This window comes from Copadichromis virginalis, linkage group LG10, assembly GCF_057382275.1.
Source record: "Copadichromis virginalis isolate Kocher_CV1m ecotype Utaka linkage group LG10, C_Virginalis_male_GT1.1, whole genome shotgun sequence".
NCBI lineage: Eukaryota > Metazoa > Chordata > Actinopteri > Cichliformes > Cichlidae > Copadichromis > Copadichromis virginalis.
Genome location: NC_140627.1, coordinates 14,363,183 through 14,390,496, shown reverse-complemented (window position 1 = coordinate 14,390,496; position 27,314 = coordinate 14,363,183). Strand labels below are relative to the sequence as shown.

The window sequence follows — 27,314 nt, the reverse complement described above, 5'->3', positions numbered from 1 at the left end:
ATGTTTCTGGACTGCCGTGTCTTTGGACTGTGGGAGACCTGCAGAGAGCCTCCACAGACACTGGGAGACAGCCCTGTCACTTAGCTCGCAGTAAAAAGGTGCTTTTCCCCAATTACTGATGTTTAAACTAGGACTTCTGTGTTTTTTCCTATCAAGAATTCAACTCCCACACCTCTACAATAATTACAAAACTATTCTCACTTTTCTCACGCTTTGCTTGAAGGCTTTGATTGTGTGACAGTCGTTCAAAAAGTCATGGAAGCGGTTTTGTTCAGAAAAGAGTTTGGGAGGGACGTGAAAAAGTGTTGCATGAACAGATAACCGGGGCCACTACATTCAAAAGAAAGCTCTCATTTCCACCTGCAGTAAGCTATAGGTAGTGTAGGAACTTCCTCCTGTTCTACCTGCTTGTGTGGAAAGCTGGAGGTGTGTAGAACAGCAGCCAGATCACTGGGCAGAACAGAACAGGCATTACAAAGGATACAGTATTGATTGTCAGACACAGCATGAAAGGAGAGGCAGGGGTGGAGCTGGGTTGCAAAACAGTTTGCAGATCTGTAGCAACAGTAGGGAGACACTAAAGCCTTATATAAGATTTACTGATGAGATTTAGACGAGAATACCTGAGGTACAGGTGATGTGGGAGTTTCACAGCTGCTTGATTAGTTGTAAAGGGCTGTTGTATTATTTGAGGTATAAAAAATTGCAACTGCGGTGCATTTACCTGGTGGGTGCCTAAACATTTTGTATAATTTGATGTCAAACTATCTGCTTTTCATATACCTTTACCTGTGTGCTCTGCTGTGTCTTTCCTCAGATGCATCAGTCAAACAGAACATTGTGGAAGACTATGGCTCTACTTGTCCCCAAGGCTATAAAAGATTCAACAGCACTCACTGTAAAGGTAAACTAGAGCCGTGAAAAGTATTTTCCTCCTCCCTGAATTCTTACTTTAAACAATAAGTGTTAATATTAGAGATGGACCGATCCGATATTACGTATCGGTATCGGTCCGATACTGACGTAAATTACTGGATCGGATATCGGAGAGAAATTAAAAATGTAATCCGATCCATTAAATATCAAAAAAGCACCTCACAAAACTTGCGACACGGTGTAACTCAGCTCATAACCGTAGCACTTCGGAGCAGTGTGCATCATGTGATAGAGCGGCTGTGTGTATTTGTAGCCTCGCTACCAAACCAGCATTTCATTTCCGAGGAAGTGATCCCAGAGAGAAGTAAAGCAAGTGTTTAAGTTCATCTCTGAATGTTTGTAAAGCATTCCCACGTTAAGCTTAACAACCAATATATGGAGCAAGTGCCTCTTCTTGCTGCTACTTCAATCATGAAACTGATTAATGATCAGCTGATCGGCTTTTCTGTCGCGAGTCTGTCTCTCTTCTTTATTTTTGGCCCACTTTGTACCAGAAAGAGGAAACCAGCAGCACGTTTAAGCTTGATAACAGTACCAGAATAGGAAGGATGGAGTAGGTTTAAGTTTATTAGACTGATCAGTATTGCTGAATTATGAAATATTTTGGGTGCAGTGTATATTTTACATACCGGTATAACAGAATAGCTTCAGTGTTGTTGTTTATTTAAACTTGAGTATGAACTTATACAAAATGCAGCAAGATATTAAAAAACAGTTTTATTGATTAAAAAACACTATATCGGATTCATTTCGGTATCGGCAGATATCCAAATTTATGATATCGGTATCGGACATAAAAAAGTGGTATCGTGCCATCTCTAGTTAATATTTGACAAAGATAACCTGGGTAAATAGAAAATGCAGTTTTTAAAATATGACCTTAGTTAAGTTATCCAAACCCTTTGTGAAAAAGTAATTCCCCTCAGTAATGAGGGACTTTGGGACTCTAATGAACCACGGTGAGAGCCATTATCCGTAAATGGAGAAATCTTGGTACAGTAGTGAAGCTTCCCAGCAGTGGCCAGCTGACAAAAATTACTCCAAGAGCGCAGCGACGACTCATCCAAGAGGATCTTCAGGCATCACTTTCCATCTGTCAAGGTCAGAGTTCATGTTTCAACAATAAGAAAGAGACTGGACAAAAAAGGCAGCCGTGTGAGAGTCCAAGGAGAAAACCACTGCTGACCACAAAGAGCACAAAGGCCCGTCTCAAATTTGGGTCACTCCATGTCAAACCAGCCATTTATTTAGAACATTTCTTGCTTGAGCGTCATCTCAAATTTGCGTAAACATTTTATGGCCCACAGTTTGATCACACACAGTTTCATGTAATAAGGTCAGTGAATTTTTTCCTTTATATATTAAATGTTTTTCAGGGTAATTTTGCTCTCTTTTTTTAATTTGCAAAGTGTTCCATTGACCCACTCTCAAACCATTTTTTCACACATTAAAATCGGAGCCAATATTTGAACATGAATATTTCAAAAACAATTAAAGATAAAGCATCTGGACTTCTTTAAGTTGCTCGAAGACCAGCAAGTCCACCGTAAAGGTTTTGGACCCGCCTAATCAAAGTTCCATTGAGATGCTTTGGCATGACTTCAACCTGGCCGTTCGGGCCTTCAGTGTGGCCCGTGAAAGACTCTTTGCCAGTCACCACAAACACCTGACTGCAGTTCTTGCTGTTCTTTTGGGGTCAATTACTTTTTCACACAGATCCAAGTAGGTAACATAATTTAAAAACTACATTTTGGGTTTACTCAGGTTGTCCTTGTTTAATATTAAAATTTGCTCAATGAGGTGAAACATTTACGTAAATGTGCAAAAACAAATTTAAAATTCAGGAAGGGGCCAAATACTTTTTTACAGAATCCAGGAGTAGCTTATAACAAGGAAAAGAACAGTTTAAAGCCAAGTTTAGGAGTTGTTTCTGCCATTTTAATTTTAATCTTATCTTTTCTTGACCCTGAAGATATCAACGAGTGCTCCATGCAGGGCGTCTGTCAGAACGGAGACTGTTTGAACACACTGGGCAGCTTCAAGTGTTCATGCAAATCTGGTTTTGTCTTGGAGAGAAATCGATGTGTTGGTGAATATAAACCCTCTCTGGCTGTCTTCTTTTCTCTGCTTTGTATTGCACAGCCACAAAGCACAAGACATGAAACAATCGTTCCAAACGTGCAATGTACTGTCGGGATAGATTGCCACAACACTTTTCTCCTGTGTTAGAGTATCCCCCTCTGGGTCAGTGCTTCCGGATAGCATCCAACGACAGGAGCTGCAATTACCCGCTGCCGACCCCCCACACCCAGGTGGTATGCTGCTGCACAGTGGGCAAAGCCTGGGGCCGAAACTGTGAAAGATGTCCTGAGGAGGGCACAGGTGAGTCAGTTTACGGGTTTTACTTCCTGCCACGTCGAGCGTCGTGTTCGTTTTTGTCACGGGGACATCAGTCCACTCGCTGCACACCAGCATAGTCTAGAAACAAAGTTACTTATTTATGATCAACAGAGAATTCCTCTTTAAATAAATAATCATTATTTTCATTTAGATATATTGTAGAGATTTTTCCAGGTCATTATGCAGCTCAGCTCTTCATTCTTGATGACATGAAAGTTTGAAATAGAAATAATAATAACAAAAGAAAGCGTTCGAGCTTTCCATTTTGTTGCCCATGCTTGAAGATACAGTTTGCTGCCGTGTTTGATAATTAGTTAAAATAGTTGCACAAAATAAATCGTTACAGCTTCTCAGATGTAAACAGTTTCTGCTCTCCTCAGTCTGATGGGATGAATAGAATAAGAAAAAAAAAGCAGGATATTTTGAACTGTTTGGCCATTAAGTGAACTAAGTAGAATATACTTAATTTTCTTTTCATAATTTAATTTAAAAAGATAAACATTCATACATTGCTCCAAACAAATTAAAGTCAAACTATGAAAACATACAAGAGCTCAGTGGGGAAATACACTCATGCTGGATATCTATACTGATATGGACCAGGCGATGTGTTAGGAATGAAAGGATGACACAGCATTTGATGATGAAATAAAAATGATTGACCTGCAAAAGGCTGAATTCAAAGATCCCTGAAAAAAGGTGAAAAATTATGCAGTAGGCTGATCCAGAAGGCTCTGCTGAGATTTCACTGCAGCAGCTCAGAATGGTAGTTTGTATGGCCCCCATGTGTTGACATGCCTGACAACATCTGGGCACGCTCCTAATGGGAGGACAGACGGTGTCCCGGTGGAATCTCTGCTAGATCTGGATCAGGTCATCACTGAGCTCTTGGACAGTACAAAGTGTTGGTGCCAGATAAACTGAAATAGAGTTGTTTTATTGGATTTAGGTGAGGCGAGTGTTGGGGCCTTGTGATTAGTATCTAATGATTCATCCTCCAGGAACTGCCTGCGTACTCCGCATGAGGAGTATTGGGTCTGAAAATGGGTCCAAGGATGTCATCCTGATGCCTAATGGCAGTCAGGCCTGTAGATTTGTGTGTGTCCCTCTGTGTCAATAGGACTTCACCATGCCAGGCAGGGAGCACAAGGCCCAATAAAGCACATCAGGCCTTAAGGCCACCCTCATGAAGTCTGTTTCTGATTGTTTGGTCAGAGACATTCACACCAGTGACCTGCTGGAGGTCATTTTGTGACCCTAGCAGTACTCATCCTGTCCCTCCTTCCACTAAGCACTTGATACCGGTCCTGCTGATGGGGAAAATGTCAGCTTTTTTGGGGTTGTCTCATTGTTGCCCTTTGAGTGCACCTGGTATTAATTTCATTACCATCATTCACCCCCTCTGTTACTCAACTGACCAGATCAATTATTTTTAAGCAGTGTAGTTTCTTTTTCTCTTAAAGTTACAAAATCTGCATTTTGGGATTTCCATATGCTTTTTAAACTATTTCTCTTTGCGGGGTTGGAGTCCAAAATGCAGTTTTTTGGTTGTACTTAAACATATCAACGGAGTGATTCTCCAAACTTACTATTAGTTGGCTGAACCTATTTTACAGGGTGTGAGAATTAAAGCAACATTTAAGTCCTCTCCTCTTTTTTCCTCCCGACGGCATTCAGTGGCCTTCAAAAAACTCTGCCCTGCTGGGAAAGGCTACTTTTTGCAAAACATAAGAGAGACGGTGCAAATCACCGTCCCCAGCGACCATGAAAACCAAGGTAAGTGCACAAAGAATCTCTTTGCAATTTTTAGAAAAATCTTTATATGAATCATGTGAATTGAGAGCTTAAATTTCCCTTTATTGCCGTTTCTTTCAGAGCACACCAAGAGGGTAAGATATAGTTTCTACATTTTAATACAGCAATAAAAAGCAATCGCTGTTGCCGTTTAAAAATCAGATCGTCTCTTCCAATCAGATTCATGCAGAGACAACGACAACTGCGCACCAGGTCCCCACCAGTACCACCCGTCCTCGTGTGCCTGGTAAGCGCACCTCGAGGGTCGCCTGCATGAGTCATACATATGAAAATTCATTCACTAAATGCACACTGCAGGGAACATCTGTAGACATTGTAGACTGAATGCTGTGAAGAATGATCAAACATCAGGACTTGAACATGTCATACATCCTCCTGAAGTCTGCCCACTTCATTTCTCCACAGTTATTAAACCCACCCCGCCGACAATCATCCGAATGACCCCCGGCAATGACCCCTTCGAAACACAAACAAAAGTCTTCCGTGAGTCTCAAACACAAGCCGTCAAACCAGCTTAAAAAAATCTCTTTCTATTAATCTCTTAAAGGGTTCTGAATATAAATGCTGGCTCATGTTTCATGCACCACAAAGGTAGAAAAATCCAGCTCTCCACATTCCCCAGTAAGAGAAGATCCCCTGATGGGCGCTTGTTTCTCACAAATGACATGTTGACTTTCTCCGTGTGGTGAACAGCATTTGTCATGTGATGCACTCCATTTTTTTAAATTATTTTTTTATTGTGCGTTGTTTTAGCACTCCACTTTAAAGGCTAAAACAATCCAACAAAAAGGGGGGGGGGGAATAAGTCAAGTAAGCCAATCTGATCTGACGCATGCTTTGCTTTAGTGATTACCTGATGCTTTGGGGCACCGTGCATGTCACATGCATTCAACCATGAAGCATGAACCAGCCTCAAGGCCGTGTTTACAGTCTTTCGGTTCTATGGAGGTGAAGTGTGCTGGTATTTAAGAGCAGGTTAGCAGGTAAGAGTCACACTCCATTTCCATGAAATGAAAAAGAAAAAAAATGTGCTGAATGATAGCAGGAATCCAAAGCACTCACAGGGCTCAGCTTTTGTGCTTCTGCTGCTTTCATCTGGTCTGTCTTCTATGCAGATGTGTGACTTTTTTTAGAGTCTTCCTTGAGTGTAATTTCTCTTTCATGGCAGCTTCAGTTGGTGGTTTTCTATTCAGCTTTGTCACTGGCTTTAATTTGGAAAAAGTCTGACGCATTTCAGTGTCTGCTAGAATGCAAACAAAGCCAGTGACAGAAAAATGTAGGCACGGCATGGACATTTTCAGCTTTCTGCATCTATGTATCCATATATATGCATGTATATATATATGATGTCGTTCTTTGTTTCCTCCTTGAAGCACCGACAGATGAATGCAGGCTGAGCAGAAACATTTGTGGTCATGGAGAATGTGAGAACAGCCTGACCGGGCACATCTGTCACTGCCATCCTGGCTACCATTTCAACCCGCAGAGGAACATCTGTGAGGGTAAGAGACAATGGTAGAGACAGGAGGAGCCAGCAGAGAGTAGTTTCTCACCTCACATATGAGTGTGTGATTTTTTTTTCAAGCAATATTTCTCATATAGGAATGGAAAGGCACAGCTTTTAGAGAATAAAAATTATTATGTTAAATATTATGTAAACAAAACAACAACGGCAACAAAAATCTCTTTTTGAGAAACATTACAGTGGCTGCAAGAGCTCAACACATTGCAACTTACAAAATACCTGCAAATAGATTAAACACAAAATACACTGAGCATCTTCATCACTATGACAACATACGACTAAATACAGAAATACTCTCCAAACCAGAAATCAAAGGTTTCCCGGTGAGACAAAGATGTGTTAAAGTCTGCTTGTCATTAATGTTTTGTGACTTTTGACATTATTAAAGTCATCAGCAGTGTTAGAATTTCAGCTAAAATGGAACCAACTTCAATTTCAAATGTGTTTAAAGGCATAAAACACTGAATGGCAAAATGACACATCCCAAACCACAGTAAGAACTTATTTGTGCCCTGGAAGCATTTCTGCTATCTGAGGCGTATTTCACTGATTGCATGTGTTTTCCTGATGAGCAGTGCCTTGAGCTGTTTCAAGTGTAAAAATAGACACATAACAGGAATATTTTACATGTTATTTCCTGTTATAGCAGAAATAGCAGCTGTATTGAATTGGATTTGAACTCAAATTTCATGGTGCAGGCCTATTCACACTGAACAGCTATGTTTACACCTGTAACTATTAGCTCCCATGATGCTAATAGTCTGTCATGTATCTTTTTGCTGGGTGCAGCCATTTTCTGTACTTTTCAGCAAGTCTCACGTGCGTCTCCTTGGCGCTCTCAGCCCATTCTTCTTTAGCAAATCTCTAGATTTGATCCTCCAGATTTGATGGTCTCCTTTAGTTCACCCCACAGATTCTCAATGGGATTCAAGTCAGGGCTAACAGCCTGGGGTCACATATGTTGTTGTTTTGTTGGACCACCAAAGCGAAGACACAGCTCGAGGTTTCTTATTTCGTGATTCTTTCCACCTCAACAAGATTCCCAGTTCCAGACACACTAAAGCATCCCCACATCATAATACTCCCACCACTATGTTACACTGTACGGACGGTGCTTCCAGTATGGATAATCTTTCTCCAGGTTGTCCTTAGCATACTGTCTGGCTTGAAGGTGTCTCTTCTGCAGAAGTGGAGTTTTTCTTGCTCTGATGCCTCATAGTCCGTTCCTCCCCACAGTTCTGGTTTCTGATTTGGCTGAGTCACTCACGTGTCTTTGAAGTTGGGTCTTTGAAACTCTCACTAGTTTTCTTTAGAGGCTTTGAAATCTTTCACTTCCTACCTCTGTCACGCTTGTTCGGTACTGTGTGTCTCTCTTTGAATTTACAGATGATGCTTCTCAACCCAGTTCTTGACATTTGATAACTTTACATATACATCTCCTGCTTTGTGAGCATCAACAATTCTTTTTCTTTCAGTCTGATTTCTTTGGTTTTTGGCACAACGTTTTCTCCAGTTAACATCAATTTTAACTTTCTTTATTAAAAAGATAAAGCTTATCATTGCAATAAAAGGTTTAGCTATATTATTCACCTTGGTAATTTATATTTTCTGAAATAATTCTATTATTGTGTGCAAATAGAAATAATTTATGCTTTCTTAAGGAAACGGGTATGTTTATAATTTCTATGATGAAAAACTCATATTTTTAGCCACTATGCTTTTAATTTCCTGAGTAAAAGCCACTTGATCTCGCCAAACGACTGACATTCATTCGTGGTGAAAAACTCCAGCCATCTGTCCCTTAAGCTTTATGAGCCTTTGCTGTCTGTCTGTATTAAATACTGCTTTCACTTGACTCATTCTCTCACTCCTGTTGTCTAGATGATAACGAATGTGAGTCAGAGCCGTGCGGCCATGGCAGAGGCTATTGTGTCAACACAGAGGGAGCATACAAATGCATCTGTCGCCCAGGCTACAAACACATGGTGCAGCATGGTAGACTTAAGTGTGTAGGTAAGTTAAGCTGAGCCTTTCCAATATTAAAATGATTTTTTTCTATATCCCTGCACTGACTCTGACCTCTCTGTGTTGCAGATGTGGATGAGTGCTTTAACCAGGACATCTGTGGTATCGGGGGTCGTTGTGTGAACCTACCAGGCTCTTATAAATGTGAATGTCACAGCGGTTTTAGGAGCAAGTCACACCGTAGTCCAGCCTGTGAAGGTAAAAAAACACAGGTCATTGTGACACTGTGCATACTAGAGCACAGGCCTCCCACTGACACAGCACCTACTATGTGTGTTGCTACAATATGCATGCGTCCGTGCTCTACTTGTTAATATGTGCACAGCTAGACGGTGTGTAAGCTTCTCCACATCTTTTTCAGACATAAATGAGTGTTTGAATCCCGACACTTGCCCCAATGAGCAATGTGAGAACACGCCAGGCTCCTACGAGTGTGTCCCCTGCTTGCCTGGTCATGAAGCCCGTGCTGGCATCTGCTATGGTAAGTGCAGCTCTGCCATACAGCAAAACTGATCACTAGTGGCCTTTAATCATTACACTAAAACTTTAAGAAAACCAAAACCTGCTGAGATTGAGACACAAAAAAAAGCGTGACATTCATTTGCCGCCTTGTAATTTATGGAATAAATCAAGGTTAAGGTTTGGAGTGTGCACACTAAGGACCTAAATGCAGGATGCAAGAGAAGAGTTTAAAAACAAAAAGCAAGACATTTATTTGGCTTTATTTTCCTCCCTGTGTCTGCGTCGGTGCTCCTACAGTCCAAGCACATGCACTTAGATTAAATGATAAATCGAAATTGGCTGTAACTGTGAATTTAAGCATGAATGTCTCTCTCTCTGGTGACCTGTCTTATGACAGCTGAGTTATGCTCAAGAACAAAATAATTGGATCGAAACAGTATGACATGACTGGGAGCAAAAGTGGACTGAGGCAGTAAATACACAACACACAGAAGGCAATTAGGGGAAGTGACAGCACCTGGGAAACTAATCAAAGACACAGGAAGTAGAACTAAGAACAAGGCACAAGAGACTCACAAAATAAGACAAGAAGTCATACAACAGGATTCGGCAGTGAGGCAGACAGGATTAGGACCCAAATCCAGGGCTCTGGAAACCAGGAATGAACTCAAAAGCACAGCTTTACTGCTGGAAGTCCACAGGAAAACAAATCCAAAAACAGCTACTGGGCAGGAACTTGATTCTTAAAGTAAAACACAGGAGATACAGGGCAAAGGAACACACTACCACGAGGGAATACAAAACAAAGAATAAATACACACGAGATAATGAGGGGTGAGGGCCGAGGACGAGCTGAGGGAAGTAGAACTAAACACAAAACACAGGAGACAAGAGATTGTCAAAATAAAACAGGAAATAAATAACACCGAGACACAGACTCAAACATCCAAACTTGACATGGAAACAGGGCTGACTTCCCAAAGGAGAGCTAAAAGCCAAAACACAGAGATGAGGCTAGGAGAGAATGGACAGGAAAGGTAACTAGCAGCGTAGGAAACAAAGCTCTGAAGCACTAGGAAATGATATCATAGTCAAAGGACTAAATATAGAACTTGAACATAAATCACATGTCAAATCCCCCAAAATAAGTGGCAAATACTTCCAGTAGCAGGAATTTGTAGTAGAGTGACAGGAACGGTTATCAAGTCTTGTCAAACCCAAACATCAAGATAATACGCAGGTAAACTCAGCAAGAATCCAAAGAAGCAGCAGCGATCTGTGGCTACTGCATCACACTAAGTTGTTTGGATCTCTCCCACGTTTCACCAGATATTAATGAGTGTCAGAAGCCTGGCATCTGCCCTAACGGTCACTGTGAGAACCTGGCTGGTACCTACCGCTGCCTGTGCAACGAGGGCTTCCTCCCATCTGTAGACAGCAAAGCTTGCACTGGTAAGTAATGCTTTTGTCACCTGGAGCAAGCCTGTCTTAAAACTGAGCAACCTCATCCCCACAAGCGCATTTTAATGAGGAGTTGTCAATAAAAGAAGGTGTGTTTGCACCAGCTGGGTTCACTGAAATGATTTCTCCCACGCAGACATCGATGAGTGTGCGGACATTCGGCTGTGCGCTAACGGCCACTGCATCAATACTGACGGCTCCTTCAAATGCCAATGCTACCCAGGATACCAGCGCACACAAGAGGGCAGCCACTGTGAAGGCATGAAACCATACACTCAGATAGCGCTGACAGTGAAATGCAATCTTTTAACCACCTGCTTTTATTAAGAGCACATAAAAAAAAGTTCAGTGAAGCCTTGACCAGTTCGAGGAAAGAACAGAGCTCCAGCTTCCCATCACATGCTTCACATTCTGGCGCTGTTTTTGTTTCCTTCCCGTCAGATATCAACGAGTGTAAAAATCCATCAAGCTGTCATGGGGGCCGCTGTATCAACAAGATGGGTACATACCACTGCGAGTGCCAGCAGGGGTACAAACTGGTCGGAGGCAGGGAATGCCAAGGTCAGTCGGTCACGTCGTGTTTTAACCAGAAAACAGGATTGTGTGTAATAAATGATAATGTTGTGAATTGGATTGAACACCACGTTTGGCCTTTTATTTAAAATTTTGAAAGGTCATCATTTTTGTGGATCATTTAATGCACAAACAGCACACTTTTTCCTTACTCACAACTCAGGTGTTGTATGAATTCCCATATTTAGAGCAGCCCGTCTGATTTCTCTTTCAGACATTGATGAATGCGCCTTGGACAGAAGTCTCTGCCAGCCCCACGGCTTTTGTGGGAACAAACCGGGCTCGTACGAGTGTGTCTGCAATCACGGTTACATCCTCTCAGAGGATAGACACTACTGTGAGCGTAAGTCTGCTCTGATTTCCTCAGAAGACATAAATCATCATATTCTGTATATGTATGAGCTGTTAAGGTCAAAAAGAAAGGGCATCTGGGCTTTGCATTATAGTAGGGTCTAACTTGAGGTGATTTGTGGTGATTCGGTGCTTTATAAATAAAATTGAACCGAGTTAAACCCAAGGCCGTTTGTAGCCCAGTGAAGTCGCTGGAAATCCACACTAAACCCTCCTCATGCTGCAGCTGTTCGAGTGGTGATGGATGAGAAGAAAGAGTGCTACCTGAACCTTGATGACACCGTTTTCTGCGATAGCGTCCTGGCCACCAATGTCACCAAGCAGGAGTGCTGCTGCTCCATCGGAGTGGGATGGGGAGATCACTGTGAGATCTATCCCTGTCCTGTCTCCCATTCAGGTAAATGTGAACCTTACCATGTACACAAAAAGCAAGTCAACTTATATTTGTGTTCAGTAAACACGTGGAAATTACATCATGTACTGTGAATTCAACTTTTACTTCTCCAACCCAGCCGAGTTCCACGACCTTTGTCCAAATGGGCAGGGTCTCTACTATGAAGAGAGTCTCCAGTACAACCTCCCGGCCTACCAGGGTAGGTATTGTGTAAAGTCAGAGCCAAGATCACATACTGCACACCAGAATTACACAGTGCTTAATCCATTCTGTGATGTTAAAACAATCTGAGCTCCACTTTAATCAGCTGCAGAGCCTTTGTTTCATCCATGTCCAAAGAAGCTGACAGTTTCTAATGTTTGCTGTTAGTCACAGTTGTCAGTTAATCCCTCTGAGAATCAGCTGTGAATCTGCCGCTCAGGAAGCAATCTTTCTCTCCTTGTCCACAGATATTGACGAGTGTTCCTTGTTTGCTGAAGAAATCTGTAAGAAGGGTCGCTGTGAGAACACGCTTCCAGGCTACGAGTGCTACTGTCAACAGGGCTTCTACTACGATAGCAACCTCCTTGAGTGCATTGGTAAATCCCTCCCATAAAAATATGTATTAAAGGTTCATTTTGAAAAATCAAAACAGAGATTTTTAGGTTCTTTCTAAAAGATGTTTGATGGATTCTTTTCTTGTTCTTCCCCAGATGTGAACGAATGTCACGATGAGTCTATGTGTACTAATGGCCGGTGCATCAACACTGAAGGGTCCTTCTACTGCAACTGCAATCAACCCTGGGTCCCAGACTCCAACAGGAAAAAGTGCGTAATGGTAACAGTAGCAGGTTAGTATCTTCGCCCAGCTTAAACTGCATTTATCAGGATACTATAGGAATAATCCTGAACACTGTTTGTTTTGGGTTTTTTGCGCAGATGTGAATGAGTGTGAGAACCCAGAAAACTGTAAAAACGGCCGCTGCGTGGACACCCCGGGCTCCTATTACTGCATCTGCTCTCCACCCTGGACCCTGGCCACTGACCGCAACAGCTGTGTGACTCCTGAGGAGCAGGCTGGTGAGTGCAGACTCCCTGCAGTGGGAGAGACCAGTGATCAGTGTTATATGTTACGTAAGTGTTTTATGTAAGACAAAATATTTCTGTGCCTGGTTAAAATGAATAACGTCTGTGAGCCATTTTAAGCTGGTTACTGCAGCTGCACTGCATCATGCACATATCAAACCCCACTCTCTCCTCACATCATATATCAATAATACACTTTGAAAGCCTTTGGGGGGGTTATATTTACGCTTCACTCCCCAAGTTTTGTATATTATATTTGTAGGGAGTGATGGTCTTGGAGCCTAGGTGCAAAACGAATATATTCTGCTGCTGTAATAAATGTGTCATTTCAAACACACAATACTGTGCAAAAGTCTTGACTCACCCCTCCTTTCTTTATGCTTTGTTTGCAAGGAGTCAGACCTTTCTCGTAGTGACCTTTTAGGAGGTCTTTCAAAGTTTTTCTTGGCTAATCAGCTGCTTTTTCACTTATTTTCAATCCAGTCCTTGCACCTGTCCATTTTCAGAGAAGTGTTTCTTTTATTTGTTAAGCCATTTAACACTGATCAAGCATAAAAAGGCACCCAACTCAAGGGATCTACCACTGTTGTGTTTACAGAACCAATTTTAAATTGGTTTAAATATTTATTTACTTTATTACCAGGAACCTGTATTTTTGCACCAGCCAGATGATCCTTAAAGAGCTATTGGCCAAAGATTTGATGTATTTTGGCATGGTGTGCACTGTGTCCTTAAAATATTTGAAGAAACTTGACAAGTTTTTCTGTCTCGTCTATAGCAGATGAACGTTATCTGAACCTCACGGCCTTAATAAATATGGGGGGGAAAATCCAGCAAAGACTTGGCACAGTGATGCATATGGCTCATCTGAGTGAAGCCTCATCAGAATCAGTCTCAGTTCTATCAAGAAGCCAGACTGATTGAATAATAAATCCAAATTTAAAATTTATGATTCAAATCATCATCACTGTGTTCGCTGGAGGTAAGGAGAAGAAATTACAAGAAAGCTCTTCTAAGAGGGTTCAGGCTATGCTGAAGAATAAAGGTGGCCAACTCTACAGTTATGTTAACACACGCTTCAATAATTAGCTACAACCATTTCCCATTTTTCTAGAAAAATATATAATGTTATGAGACTCGAGACTTTTGCACAATACTGTAAGTTGTCTGACTGTGTTTTGTTTTTTTACATGTAGCAATGGTGATATAATGAGAGCGATGTTTTATCAAGTCAACAGAGCTAAAGCATATAAAGATTGAAACCTTGTGCTTGTGCTGTCCACGTAAATCAGTTGTGAATTTCACAACAACCTGTGAAGTTGTGCTTGTGATGGAAAAATGTTATATTTAGACTGTAGACTCAGTCTCAGTCCAGTGCTGTAACAGACAGAGTTGTTAAAAATAGCCTCCTTTTCCTCTACAAGTATTAGGTTTGGCTTTAATAATGCTTACATGTTCTCTAATCTAGATAACTCCAGTCAGCGGTTGTCTTTGTGATGTCCAGTGTGATTGCTGCTTGGATCTGTGGCTCATCAGTGTCAAACATTGAACAAATATTACATTTGTTAAGGAGAAATCTGCATGTTGATGAGATTTTTGAAGTAGTCGCTTTGTTTTCTATACTGGAAAAAAGAAGGTTTTGAGTTCCTGGTGTTACACAACGCTGGAAAAGAATGACTTATCATGTAGCTGTTTCATAAATCTTGAAGTTAATGTTGTGGATGGAAAAAATAACTGGGCTTTCATCTGGTCATCACTCAGTGCTGAGCTGCATCAGCTACCAGATAGGCCTAACTGTCCCATGGAGTGTAATTTTGCTAATATCATGGTGGAAAAATCTGTGTTATACAGGAAAATAGCTTTTTTTCCCATTATGACCAAAGGCTGAGGCCTTGCAGTTAGAATTACAATTGCAAAGCAAATGAAGTAAAAAAGTCGTATTGAAATTCAGCAGTGAAGAATGACTTTAGGGGGGCAGTACGATGAACATACTGCCAGAATTCCTGTGTAAATGTGGTCAGTCTTTTAAAGTGGGCTCTCAACACCATGTGTATCCTTGTTTTATCTGTTATACTATATTTATGCACACAACCAAACTGTGGGTTTGGAGTGTGTCTCATGTTGCAGCAATGACGCACCATTGCAGATGTGCAGATGAAGTTCACAGAGGCACTTTGCTGCTGAATAAGGTACAGTTGGGACATAGATGGTTGCCTCAAATTTCAGATCGGTTCTGTCCCACAGAATGGAGGATTACACCTTACAGGTGACATGGGAAGCAATAGCTCATAGTGGAGGAGTTCAGGTAACACAGGATCATATTAAGAATCTTGGCACTGACCTGTGGTTCGGGACATCGGCTCCTATAAAGCTGACCAGCTCTCATGTTAGCAACAAAACTAAAATGCTACATGCACATGAATTGTCAATTTAAGTCCCACCAGTGGTCATAAACCTCAAGCAGGATACAAGCAGTCAAAATCCCTAAAATTAAAAGAACTCTACCAAGACCAATCCATTGCATCATGTCATCAAAACAAGGCTCTAGCAGCTCCTGGAAAGTCCACCTCAGTTTTTTGTGGCTGACATGCTAGAGTTGCAAAAATAGAGAAAGCTTCTTAGATAACAGGACCCGGACTCATGAGAGTACGAAGTATAAATGGTTTGGGTCTGCCTGTTACCACTACAACCACGACATAAATAAATTACTCAGGAACAGGTGGATGGATACTGATGAGTCTAAAATAAACTTACTTCTACATATGCTCTTGTCATAAAATGTTAATTTTGGAAAGCATAAGGCCTGTGTAAAATAGTTTGTAACTGTATGCTTTTCACAAAATCCTTGGTACTTCTGTACTGAAAATAGAAATCAAGCGTATGAAACTGAAAACTGTGAAAATCCACTGTGATTAGGTCTCTATTTTAAGAATGACATCTAAGTATTTGGTAAAACCCTATTATGTAGGTTCTAGTCTACAGTAGTCCCACCATATTTTGTTAAATTCAAGCTTCAAGGAAAAGAACAGAGATTTAAAGTAATAATAAGCAGAACTCCAATCCAGGTAAATGGCCTACAGTGGGGAAAATAATTATTATAAGTTTCCTTACTTAGAAAGAAATGAACAGTCTCTAATTTTTATGGTACACACAGATTGCAATCAGTCAATCAATTACAGATACTCCTGATCTCAACTCGTTATGTGTATAAAACACACGTGTCCACAAAATCAGTTTCTTCCAATCAAACCTCTCCACTACCATCGGTAAGACAAAAGAGCTGTCAAAGGACATCAGGGATGGAACGGACGACAAGACCATCAGTAAGAAGCTTGGTGTGAAGCTGCCAGCTCTTAGTGTTATTATTCATTATTCAAATGGAAGAAATCTAAAATGACCATCAGTCAGCCTCGGTCTGGAGCTCCGTAAAAGATCTTGCTTCATACGGTGAGGATGATGAGGAGAAAGGTGGTGAATCAGCCCAAAACTACACAGGAGGAGCTGGTTCTTTATCTGAAGGCAGTTGGGAACACAGTTACCAAAAACACCACCAGTGTGCTTTAATGGACTGAAATCTAGCAGCGCCCAAAAGGTCCCTCTGCTCAAGAAGCCACATAAACAAGCTGTTTGCCAGTGAACAGCTTAAATGATTCAGAGAAGCCTTGGGAGATGCATTCCCACACTCAAGCAAGGAGTTGGAAACATTATGCCTTGGGCTGTTTTTCTGTTAAGGATCCAGGACGATTTTACTACGTTGAGAGGCCGTATAAATTAAAATCTTGGACAAGAACCTCCTTCACTCAGCCAGAAGACTGAAGATGGGTCACGGATGGGTCTTCCAGCACAACAGCGACCCAAAGCATACCACCAAAACAGCAAAGGATTGGCTAAAGAAGAAGCATATGGAGTGGCCTAGCTAGTCTCCAGATGTCAATCTTATAGAAACTCATTGCTGGGAGTTGAAGCTTTGAAGTTAAGTGAAAGCCAAGAAACCTGAAGGATTCAGAAAGTTTCTGTAAAGTGAAGCAGGCCAAAATCCCTCCTGAGATGCGTGCAGACCTGGTGACCAACTACAAGAAACTTGACAACAGTGCTACTCCTTCAAGAACTAAGTCATGTTTTGCTTGAGGAACAAATACCTATTTCACTCAATGATCCGTTTTTAACTTTTATGTAATGTGTTTTTTCTGGCTTTTTGGTTGATATTCCTTCTCTCTCTATTGAAATTAAACTACCATCAAAATTAGACACTGTTCATTTATTAAGTGAGCAAACTTACAAATACAGCAGGTGATCAAAGAACTAGTTCAGCCACTGTGCATAACAGTACATTCTTACTTTTAAAGTGTCTTTAAATTTATTGGCAGACTGAAATGTAGCTGGAACCGAGCCTCCTATTTTAAACTTTCTGATACATCAGAGGAGTTCTAGGTGTTGTACTGTGCATGGCTAAATTTTATCACAAAAAACCTCATGTTTAGTATTTATGATAAAAATGTAAACAGGTAGCAAATATGACATACAGGGTAACTAAGACATAAACCTTACCCTTACAAAAAGAGCTCACATCAGCCTTAACAAAAAGCAACATCTGCAGGAAATGTATTTTTCACATCTTCTAGGAAATAAGTGGAAAAAATACTAGTTGCCAGACTGAATTATTCTGAATATCGTAATGTGTTTTTTTTTTCTTTTGGAATTAATAGCCGGCCCCAAGCAGATGTTCCTACTGTAACCAGTGTCTGTGGTGCCCTTTGCAGATGTGAATGAGTGCCAGGACCCCTCGTACTGTAAGAACGGGAGGTGTGAGAACACGCCCGGCTCCTTTCACTGCTTTTGTGACCCTCCCCTCACCTTCAGTGCAGCGCTGAAACAGTGCGTCTATGACGGTGGGTACAAAGCAGCGTCAGCTCACCTGAACCTGACCACTCAAAATGAGCTTTGGCTTACCTCGTCATCTGCCGCTTATGTAATTCCCGACTGTAATTCCTCCAATTTGTGTCCCATCTGGCCTTTACTGGCTCTATCTGGCATTTTACCCAATTTATAGAGAAAAAGTTTCCTGTTCTTTGTGTAGTTATGAAAAATATGGTGAATATACTTATTTAGGCACACAAACAATGCCAGAGTGTGTGACAGTAACCATATAATTTGCGCAACTCCGTCTGCATTTTTAAATAAAAAAAAACAACAACAACAAAGAAACATGTGCATCCTTTTTGTTTTGGGTTTTTTAAATTGTGGATGAAAATTGCATTTATTAGGTTACAGAATTAGTCAGCATCTGAAAGCTTCTCATTTGCTGGAGAAAGGCCTGCACGATACACGATTCACAGCATTAGTTTTCAATGCCAATGGAGTCATTTAATATTTGCAATTAACACCGCTGCACTTTTTAAGTGTGACAAACATTAAAAGTAAACATTATAATACTTTATTTCCAAGAATGTAGAGGCTGAGAACAAACAGATCCAAAAGCAAACGATCTGTAACTATTCGGTTTTTGCCTAATGAAGCTAAACTTCAGCCGTTTGTCTTTTTTGTCTGGCAAACAACAAGAGTGTTGTTTCCTATTAAACACAGTGCATGAAAGGCTGACAACCCACTCTCAATAATTCTGCAGAACTATAATATATTTTAGCCTTCTCATCTCATCGTATTAGCGTCTTACACTTGTACATCCATCATTTGTCACTACAAACAGAGACACTGCAGGAATTGTTATTTGTCAGCCTGTCAGTATCCTGCACATATGAATAACTTAGTAAAAGCAACAATTGTTGGTGTTTTTATGGTTTTGGTAACTCAATGCTTATCACGTATCCCTAGATATAAGACGTTATGAATAATTGAACAGAATAACTGAATCTGTTTGAAGTATATAGCGTGATCAGGTCTCCATCCTCCAAATGTAGTTTGAGACGTACACTACAGTCATACAAAAAGACTCTTTGCAGTCCAATGAAAAACTAAGTACACCCTTCCACATGTATTAAGAGGGTAAGTAGCAGCCAGGTGCTTCTAAATAAATCCACTTGATTAACTGATCATCAGCAAATGTGAGCACCTCTATTAAAGCAGAGGTTTTGGATGTTTGCTGGCCAGAAGGATTCAGGTCTTTGTTAACATAATGCCACAATCTTCCCAGGAGTGGACATCTTAGCAAATTCATCACAATGTCAGACAGCCCAGAGAAAATACAAGAAGTCAAGAGCCTCAACTCAGACAACATGCTCAGTTACCATGGTAATGTTAAAGTCAATGACAAGCACAATCAGAGAAAGAATAAACAAGCATTTCTTGTTCTCTTTAAAAAGATTTAGATTTAGTTTAGATTTGCAAACTTGCATTTTAACAAACCACAAGACGACAGGAACTGTGACCAGAATGCACAGCACCACGTTTGATTAAAATGAAACACAGCATATGCACAAACACTTCAAATCAAGCATCAAGCAAGGTGGTGGATGGGGTGATGATTTGGGCTTGTTTTGCGGACACAGGGCCTGCACCTTCACTCATTGAGTTGGCCGTGAAATCATTGCAGAGTATTTTAGAGTCAAATGTGAGGCAATCTCTAAATCTTGGCTGAATCTGGGTCATGTAGGGGAAAATGATAAAAACTACACAAGCAATTTTTTTTTATAAAGAGAAAAGAAATAAGGAGTTGCAGTGGCCCAGTCCAGACCTCAACCTGATTTAAATGCTGTAGCGGTACGTTAAGAGAGTTGTGCATAAACAAATGCTTACACATTTCAGTTAATTAAAGCAATGTCATAAAGAAGAGTGGGCCGAAAGTTGTTTTACAAGTTTGAATCATGGGGTGTATTTAGTTTTTCACAGGACTCCATGCAGTCTTATTTTCATTTGACTGTGTATGGGCAATTGTATTTGGCCACACCTCTTACTTCTCTTAAGAGAGAAGCAGTCTGCCTTTACAAACAAAACAATGGGTTTCCCTAAATATCGCCCTGAATTTAAGCATTGTACTACAAGGATGCCACTGTGATGACACAAAAAGTCCCTTTTACATGATCCCATGATCAACAGTAGCGGTATTATTATGAAGTGAAAGAGTTTAGGAACCAAAAGCAACTCAGCCACAAAGTGGCAGACCATGTAAAGTCAAAGCGGTGTGGCCGAGTGCTGAGGCACATTGTGTGTAAATGTCACCAACACCCTGCTGACTGAATAACTGCAGAGTTCCTAACTTCCTCCGCCTTAACAACAGCACAAAAACTGTGTGCTGGGAGCTTCATGGCCCGGGTTTTCATGGCTGAGCAGCTCCTGTAGGTTTAGGCTACGTTCACACTGCAGGCGAAAGCGCATCAAATCCGACTTTTTTGACCCTATGCGACCCATATCCGATCATGGTATGACAGTGTGAACGGCACAAATCCGATATTTTCAAATCCGATCTGGGTCACTTTCGTATGTGGTACTGAATCCGATACATATCTGATGTTTTAGAAAGCGACTGCTGTTTGAACGGTCATGTTGCATTAAATCCGTCAGATGACAATTATCAGCGCCGGAGAAGCGCCCGATAAGACATCGCGAACGCTTCCTGGCCATCCCATGTAGATGTCAGTGAAACTGTTGGGAAGACAACGTTGGAGAAACATGAACATTTCATTTGTACTATATAATCTGCAGATTCTGACAGAAATCTGCAACTATCCTTTGAAGCACCGCTCCTCTCTAAAACAGCAATAAGGATAATTATTAGGCCATATGTAAATAACAAAATAACTTTATAACTTAAAGCAAAATTGGGAAACGTAAAGTCCGAAACAAGTCTTTATATTAAGGGCCGTCAGTCAAACAATACTGTTTGGTTCGAGTCTAAACAGAGCGCGTTGTGTGTGACGTCTTCTTTTGCGCATGTGGCCGCTTTGAGGGTTCACACTAGAGCGCGTTTGCTGTCACATTTTATTTGTAGTGTGAACAAGCAGACATAAAAATCGGAATCGAGCATTAAGACCTGCAGTGTGAACGTAGCCTAAGTGTGTGGGTGGCCCGATACTTTTGTCCATATGGTGTAGATGGATATACATGTCTGAATGGGCGCCTGATGCTTGTTACTCCCAGATATTACAAGCTTGTAAAAAAATAGTATTTGTGTGCTTACTTTGTAGTACAAATAAAAATGTACATTTACTGTTTTTAGGTGTAATTTGCAATGTGAACCAATCTGACTTTTTTCAAATATTATATATTAAGATTAGTATTCTTTACCTTCTCTTATTAAATACACTTGAACACTGAGATCAGTTAAAATTTCATGACTTGTTTTTTATCCTTTTTTCCATCTCTAGATCGGACTGCAGCTCACAAGGATGTGTGCTTCACGCGAATTGAGGAGGGCTGGATCTGCAGCGAGCCCCAGAACCGGGTGGTGACGTATTCAGAGTGCTGCTGTCACTTCGGTCGTGGCTGGGGGCCCGAGTGTAACAGCTGCCCTCCCAGAAACTCAGGTGAGCTACTGAAAATTTACCAGACCTCTTTAGGACTTAATCCATTTATTGAATTAGCAAGAATTTTATCTGTTTTACCCAGCAATGTTCAGCCATCTGTGTGGGATGCATCTTGAGACGGAGTCAGACGGGGAACAGGATTTGCAGGCAGCTTTTCCCAACTACAACCCGGGTAACACTCAATGACAGTTTTTGTTAAAAATCAGTGATAGCTGAAACATTCCTGCCCTCAGACAAGGCTTATTTATTTACCTCTTTCTGCCCCTATTTTCTCTTTTCCCCTGGTTCTTTTTGTGAAAAGGTGACAGTTCAGAAGAAGATTCCGACGAATGCAGCTGCGGACATGGCCGCTGTGTCCGTTCCTACCTGGGCACTATGTGTGAATGTAACCCAGGCTTTAGGCTAGACTACTCGCGTGCTCGCTGTATAGGTCTGTCCTACATATACACTACAAAAATGCAAATACACATATTCTTTTAGAGTCCTAGATTCTCTTATTAGTGTATGTACAGCAGCCAATGTGCAGATTATAACTTTGTTCTGTCAAGTAATGTTTGGATTTCTGTTTTATGGCTCATTGTCACTAATGAATACTTGTTTTTCTTTGTTCCAGACATTGACGAGTGTGCAGAACCAGATGTCCGTGTTAGTCCATGCAAGAACGCTCGCTGTGTGAACACTTCTGGCTCGTACAAGTGCTTGTGCAAGCAAGGCTTTGTGCACACGCGTAGGCCAAACGTGTGCATCCGTCGCAGAACTCGGTAACCTTTGTGCGTTGCTCTGCGTGCCGCTACGTCTCTCCCCATCTACGCGGCGTGCACAAACAAACCAGCACGTGCAGCTCTTACACTCCTCTCTCATGGTACATACATGGGACTGTGTGAACGCAGTAAACATACAAACATGTTGTCATCGGGAGCCACGTCATAACAATATAAAATGTACAAAACATATCATTGTCAGCCCCTTTTTCATTGGCCTGTCCACATTTTAAAAGATCTGAAACACAGACAAGGAATATGTTTGTTTATTTGTGCGCTAAAAGTATTTTGTAATTATTTTTTTATTTTGAACTGTTTTTGTAGTTTAAATTGTGCATTTTGTGACCTCCCAGTTGCTTTTATCTTCTTTTGAATTTTTGATTCAAACAATGAGGAAATGAGTTTCAGACATTTCTATGGTATTATAATTGTCTTTAACCTATTCAGTAGTTGTATATTGTAGCAGTGCCTTGTGGTATTCCCATTTACATTCCCAGTTGCATCCACATTCTTTCATGTTTTAGTCATCTGGATTTTATTTCTTTGCCACACGTTGTTGACATTGTTTTTTTTGTACAGTTTGTTTCGTGGATTGGTCCCTGTCCTCCCCTTCTTTATTTGTTTATGTAAAATATGAGAAACCTGAGGTTTTTGTATAATTTGACATGTGCACCTAAGTGGACTTAAGCTTGATAAAAACATTTCACGCACTTAGCAATAAATATAGTGGAAATATTCGCGAAATATAGCTTATTCTGAAAAAGAAATCAAGCAAGTTTAACACCTATTGCCATTAAACACTGCATTAAAGTATTTAGAAAGCCAAAGATGCTGTTGTGATAAGAAGAATTTGATTAAAAAAATGACACCCTTTCATGCATTTGTTTTTCTTCTGTTTGAGGGAAATATGTTTTTTTCCACACATATGAAGATATGTGGAAAACAGCAATGCTTTAAGTTCAGACAGACACATTCAGGCAAGGAGGCACAAAGTTCTCCCACAGTCATGTTCAGAAATATGCCGGATCGGACTGTGGATGATTCAGTGTTGCCTTTCAAGCACGCCTAGAAAGCAAATAAACCCAGTGGATGGCAGAGTCTCCCAAGATCTTCCATTAGATTTATGTTCATGTGCTTTTTTTTCCTCCACACACAGTACTGATTTCACATTTTAAAGGTACAGTCAGATCATTTTTAAGTTTATTTAAAAAGAAAAATAGAATGTTGTACTCATAAATGCACCTTAATTAGTGTGTAATTACATGCTTATTCTCATGAGCTTAGAAATAATTCATAAAAAAACATAGGAGTGGGCTTGTGGAAGCCATCATGCTGCCCCACCAACTTGAATACAGTTCAATCTAAATGCATTTTTATATGTGTGTACAAACCTGCCAATCTTCTTCCTCCTCACCTCAAGTGAGTTAAAGTCAGGGATCTAGCTGGGGTTTTCCCGATACTAGAATTTCAGACTTGTAAACCAGGAAAATGCTTAATACTCAATACCATTTTCAATAGCACGAGCAAGATTTTTATTGTATCCTCACACAAAATAAGCACGACGGAGAAGTAACTCCTTGGAATTGGAACAAATGTTCTGAATTATATTTAACAAAATAAGTTTTTAAGTTTAAAGTTTTGTATTTTACAAATATTTTGATAATTTCATTGGCCAGCCATTTTAACTACAACAAAAGCTGGTTATAACCTAAGATTGTTGTTTTTCAATAAGTTTTTCAATAAGTGTGTGAGTTCAACAATGTCCAGCAGTTTACTAACGACAGCTACCAGTAGCTACCAGGGGCTAATAGCAGCTAACAGAGGCTAACAGCACTTAACTGTAGCAGAAACAGCAGCGCTTAATGACAAGTTCAGGATATCCTCAACAACTCCCCTCAGTATCGCTATGAGGCAGAAGTGAGCTTCACTAGCTCCTCGACTTGTATCCTGCACCTTTCACAAAGTTTACAGTGTCCTCCAGAGTAAATACAGATGAATGGTGGCCAGAGTGTTTGTCCTACGGTGGCTACCATAGCTTGGATTACGAACTTAATTATGCAGTTCAACTGGTAAGTAAGACAGCAGAACTCAGTTGATTGCAATCTGCAATCCTCTCATATTTAGTGGTGAGATTTTAAATACTGTAGGCTTAAACATTCTGCAGCATCAGGAAGTGTTTATAGATAGATTTTGTTATATTCAATAAAAAAGTTTAAAGTAGTAACACAAGACAAATGTAGCCATTCCTCTAAGTGCTGCAAATGAGGTCCTACAGATGTTGGATATCAAAGCTTGAAAGTCTTGTCCATAATCATTTTCTACAAGTTAATTTTTTATCTAAATCTTAATCTCAAGTTTCAAACACAATCAGTTTAAACTAGGGCTAAACTAGTGGTGAAAATGATATCCTAAACTTAAAAGCCCACAAATGTTATCAGCTACTTAAATAATGGCACCATCTTGTGGTCTCTTTGTGTCACTATAATTCCTTCAGTGTTGTGGACATTATTGCCAGGGGCACCACTAAGGGAAATTTGCTGCTGAAATGTGAAAGCTAAACTGATTTAGCTCTCAGATACAACTGGATTTCACAGAGATTTGCACAGATTTCACAAAGTGTTTTCCCACTATCTGAGCATTAAAACAGTAAAATAGTTATCTATTTGTTTTTATAGGGGTAGGATATTCCAGGCATTACTTTTAGAGAAACGATATGCAGAAATTGACAAAATTTGTCTATTGGTCAGCTGGCTGTGGGTTGGTATAATGTGTGACCTGTTACATGAGGAAATGGTCTGTATTTTGAACTCTCTTTTTCCTGAACAACTACAGCACAATGCCATTTCCAACATAATTATTGAGGACAATCATGAAAATACTGCAGAAGAGGCCGATGAAGAGGGTAGTAATGGTGAGAAGCCAATTTGGAATTAATCTGAAGCTGAACGTGACACTGAAAATGATTCTGAGGATGATGTTAGTGCTCTCTAGCCTGGTACCTGGAAGTGGCCAAAAGAGGATGATAATGATGACAATGACCAGATCACCAATAACTGATTCAGGCCCTCCAGCGAACTGTCAGACACCACCTCTAGCAGTGGGAATGACTCTGATGAAGAAGGCATACTGTCAGCACCCTCTACATCAGCATCGGCAACACACAGGAAGAGAAAGTAGGATGATGAAGCGAAAGATGGGCGAGAGAATGTCACACACTGCCACATGCTTAGTGTTGAACCTCATCTTCTTAGCCCAGTGTCCTACATGTCTTACATTGAATGACTACTGCATTAGAATATATTTTTTCTAGGATAGCCGACTGCTACTGTGAACCTTTGACAGATCATTATTTTGAGAACACAAGGAACTCATTCTACTCAGTAAATCAAAGAGCACTAACATTTAAACTTCATTTTTCCATGCTGCATAATAAGCTGCCGGACAAATGAACCTGGACAAATTAGACAACACGGCAAGGAACAAATCCTGTGGACCTCACACTCCCTTGCAAGTTGTCTTTTCTTTGCTACCACCTCACACCCCAGCGCCCAGAGGGACTGAATTTTGGCCACCCCCTCTCTAAGATTGTGACCTTGCAGCCCGTTTACCACACTCTTGCCAGTTACCTGTGGAATAATTATGTCCAGCCTAAAAACCAATATGATATCATAAATGAGCCATAATTCTTTTCCTAATTTCTATACCTGCTTTTCACCTAGCAAAGCATCTACAGGAAGGTGTGACTGCACTCCAAGCCAGAGGTAATGTGGTGAGTCACCTGTCGTTTCATGGGGAGTTCCATTGTGCACATTTAATAGTTCTTGAAAATACTCAGGCCGACAGTGTTTCTTCTCCAGTAGAAAGCTGTGTCGTGATAGGCCGTGAGGCGTCCTGTTAAAACGTTCACACTGTGCGTTACCTTGACGATGATTCAATGTTTTCTTGACCTCATATAACCTGTGCAGCTCCTGAAATACCCCATTTTCAAAATTTCTGTTTTGAACTGAATGCTCTCAGGCACACAGTACCACTTAATAAACCACTCTCAGAGAAGGACTTTGGCAGTTGTACCAGTATTTGGTCATGTGAAAGTCAGCGTGAACTTCAAATCAACAGGTCTAGTGGCTAGAAAAGGGTTCATGAGAGCACGTCTTTTGGGCTGCAGCAACTTACTGGGCACACACCTCTGTAACTGTTATACCCATTTATCCACATCATCATACATACCAACTCAAGTCTGTCTTAACAGATTCTGCGTGCACTCCAGTCCCTGTTGTACACTCTCCAGAACAGCTTCCTGTAAACAAAACAATACTCTCTTAAATGCCCATCATTGATTACTTAATACAGCAATCCTTCAGTTTTCCTGACTTGGGGCCACTGTCAGAGCAGAGAAGTCAAAGGTTTAGCCAAACCTTTTCTCTGGTGATGGGTAAGCTTTTTCTTTTGGGCTCAAAACTGCCTGAACTGTGCAGCTCTTACTTAGCATAACCTGCCAGAGTGGATGTATTGCCCTGGGAGTCTCTAAGGTGACTATCTTGCTCAGTTGCCATGACATGAGTTTGCCTGACCTGACAACACTTTAAGCCTTACGCTTACTATCTCTGGCACTAAAGCTGTTGCTCAGTTGATTAAGTTACAAATGGATATACAGCCATCAAACTCCTCTTCATCTCCCAAAAGGTGGAGCAGAGGGTGGTTTTCTGTTTGTACGGTGAATTTGCAGCCCAGGAGATATTTCTTACATTTCCCAGACAGCCCATTTGAGAGCGGCTCTCACTTCATGTTGCTGTAATTTCTGTTATTTCTTTCTGCACTCTTCAGTCTCCTACTGGCATATGCTATGACATGTTTTCTGCTACCCTGCACCTGGCAAAGAACTGCTCCCAGTCTTAAGCTGTTGGCATCCATCTCAAATATAAATGAGAGCGAGAAATCAGCAAAAGCGAGGAGAGAAGCACTCGTAAGCCTCCTCTCTTTCAGCTATTCAAAAAACTCTTGGTGTCCTCAAACTTTCAAACTGGTTTTTTTACATTTAGCTGGGTATTTTCCCGAACACTCACATTAAT

At 40.8% G+C, this 27,314-nt stretch overlaps 1 protein-coding gene across 4 annotated transcripts in view; it reads left to right on the top strand.

The window, feature by feature from the left end:
• Window positions 1–23,121, top strand: part of ltbp3 (latent transforming growth factor beta binding protein 3) — a 40,779-nt gene extending 17,658 nt beyond the window's left edge. Inside the window, exons 5-29 of one of the 4 annotated variants that reach the window (XM_085470042.1) lie at window positions 818–904; window positions 2,909–3,025; window positions 3,166–3,318; window positions 5,014–5,112; window positions 5,212–5,225; window positions 5,311–5,377; window positions 5,557–5,634; window positions 6,525–6,653; window positions 8,558–8,689; window positions 8,771–8,899; window positions 9,063–9,182; window positions 10,493–10,615; window positions 10,761–10,883; window positions 11,066–11,185; window positions 11,412–11,540; window positions 11,775–11,945; window positions 12,061–12,141; window positions 12,392–12,520; window positions 12,635–12,772; window positions 12,861–13,001; window positions 17,768–17,896; window positions 21,326–21,484; window positions 21,567–21,656; window positions 21,786–21,914; window positions 22,098–23,121. In XM_085470042.1, the coding sequence (XP_085326168.1) occupies window positions 818–904; window positions 2,909–3,025; window positions 3,166–3,318; window positions 5,014–5,112; window positions 5,212–5,225; window positions 5,311–5,377; window positions 5,557–5,634; window positions 6,525–6,653; window positions 8,558–8,689; window positions 8,771–8,899; window positions 9,063–9,182; window positions 10,493–10,615; window positions 10,761–10,883; window positions 11,066–11,185; window positions 11,412–11,540; window positions 11,775–11,945; window positions 12,061–12,141; window positions 12,392–12,520; window positions 12,635–12,772; window positions 12,861–13,001; window positions 17,768–17,896; window positions 21,326–21,484; window positions 21,567–21,656; window positions 21,786–21,914; window positions 22,098–22,249 (2,939 nt within the window). In that variant the 3' untranslated portion in view covers window positions 22,250–23,121. The remainder of the gene's footprint in view (window positions 1–817; window positions 905–2,908; window positions 3,026–3,165; window positions 3,319–5,013; window positions 5,113–5,211; window positions 5,226–5,310; window positions 5,378–5,556; window positions 5,635–6,524; window positions 6,654–8,557; window positions 8,690–8,770; window positions 8,900–9,062; window positions 9,183–10,492; window positions 10,616–10,760; window positions 10,884–11,065; window positions 11,186–11,411; window positions 11,541–11,774; window positions 11,946–12,060; window positions 12,142–12,391; window positions 12,521–12,634; window positions 12,773–12,860; window positions 13,002–17,767; window positions 17,897–21,325; window positions 21,485–21,566; window positions 21,657–21,785; window positions 21,915–22,097) is intronic. The other 3 variants (XM_085470043.1, XM_085470045.1, XM_085470044.1) reach the window with 3 other exon arrangements.
• Window positions 23,122–27,314: the final 4,193 nt, after the last annotated feature.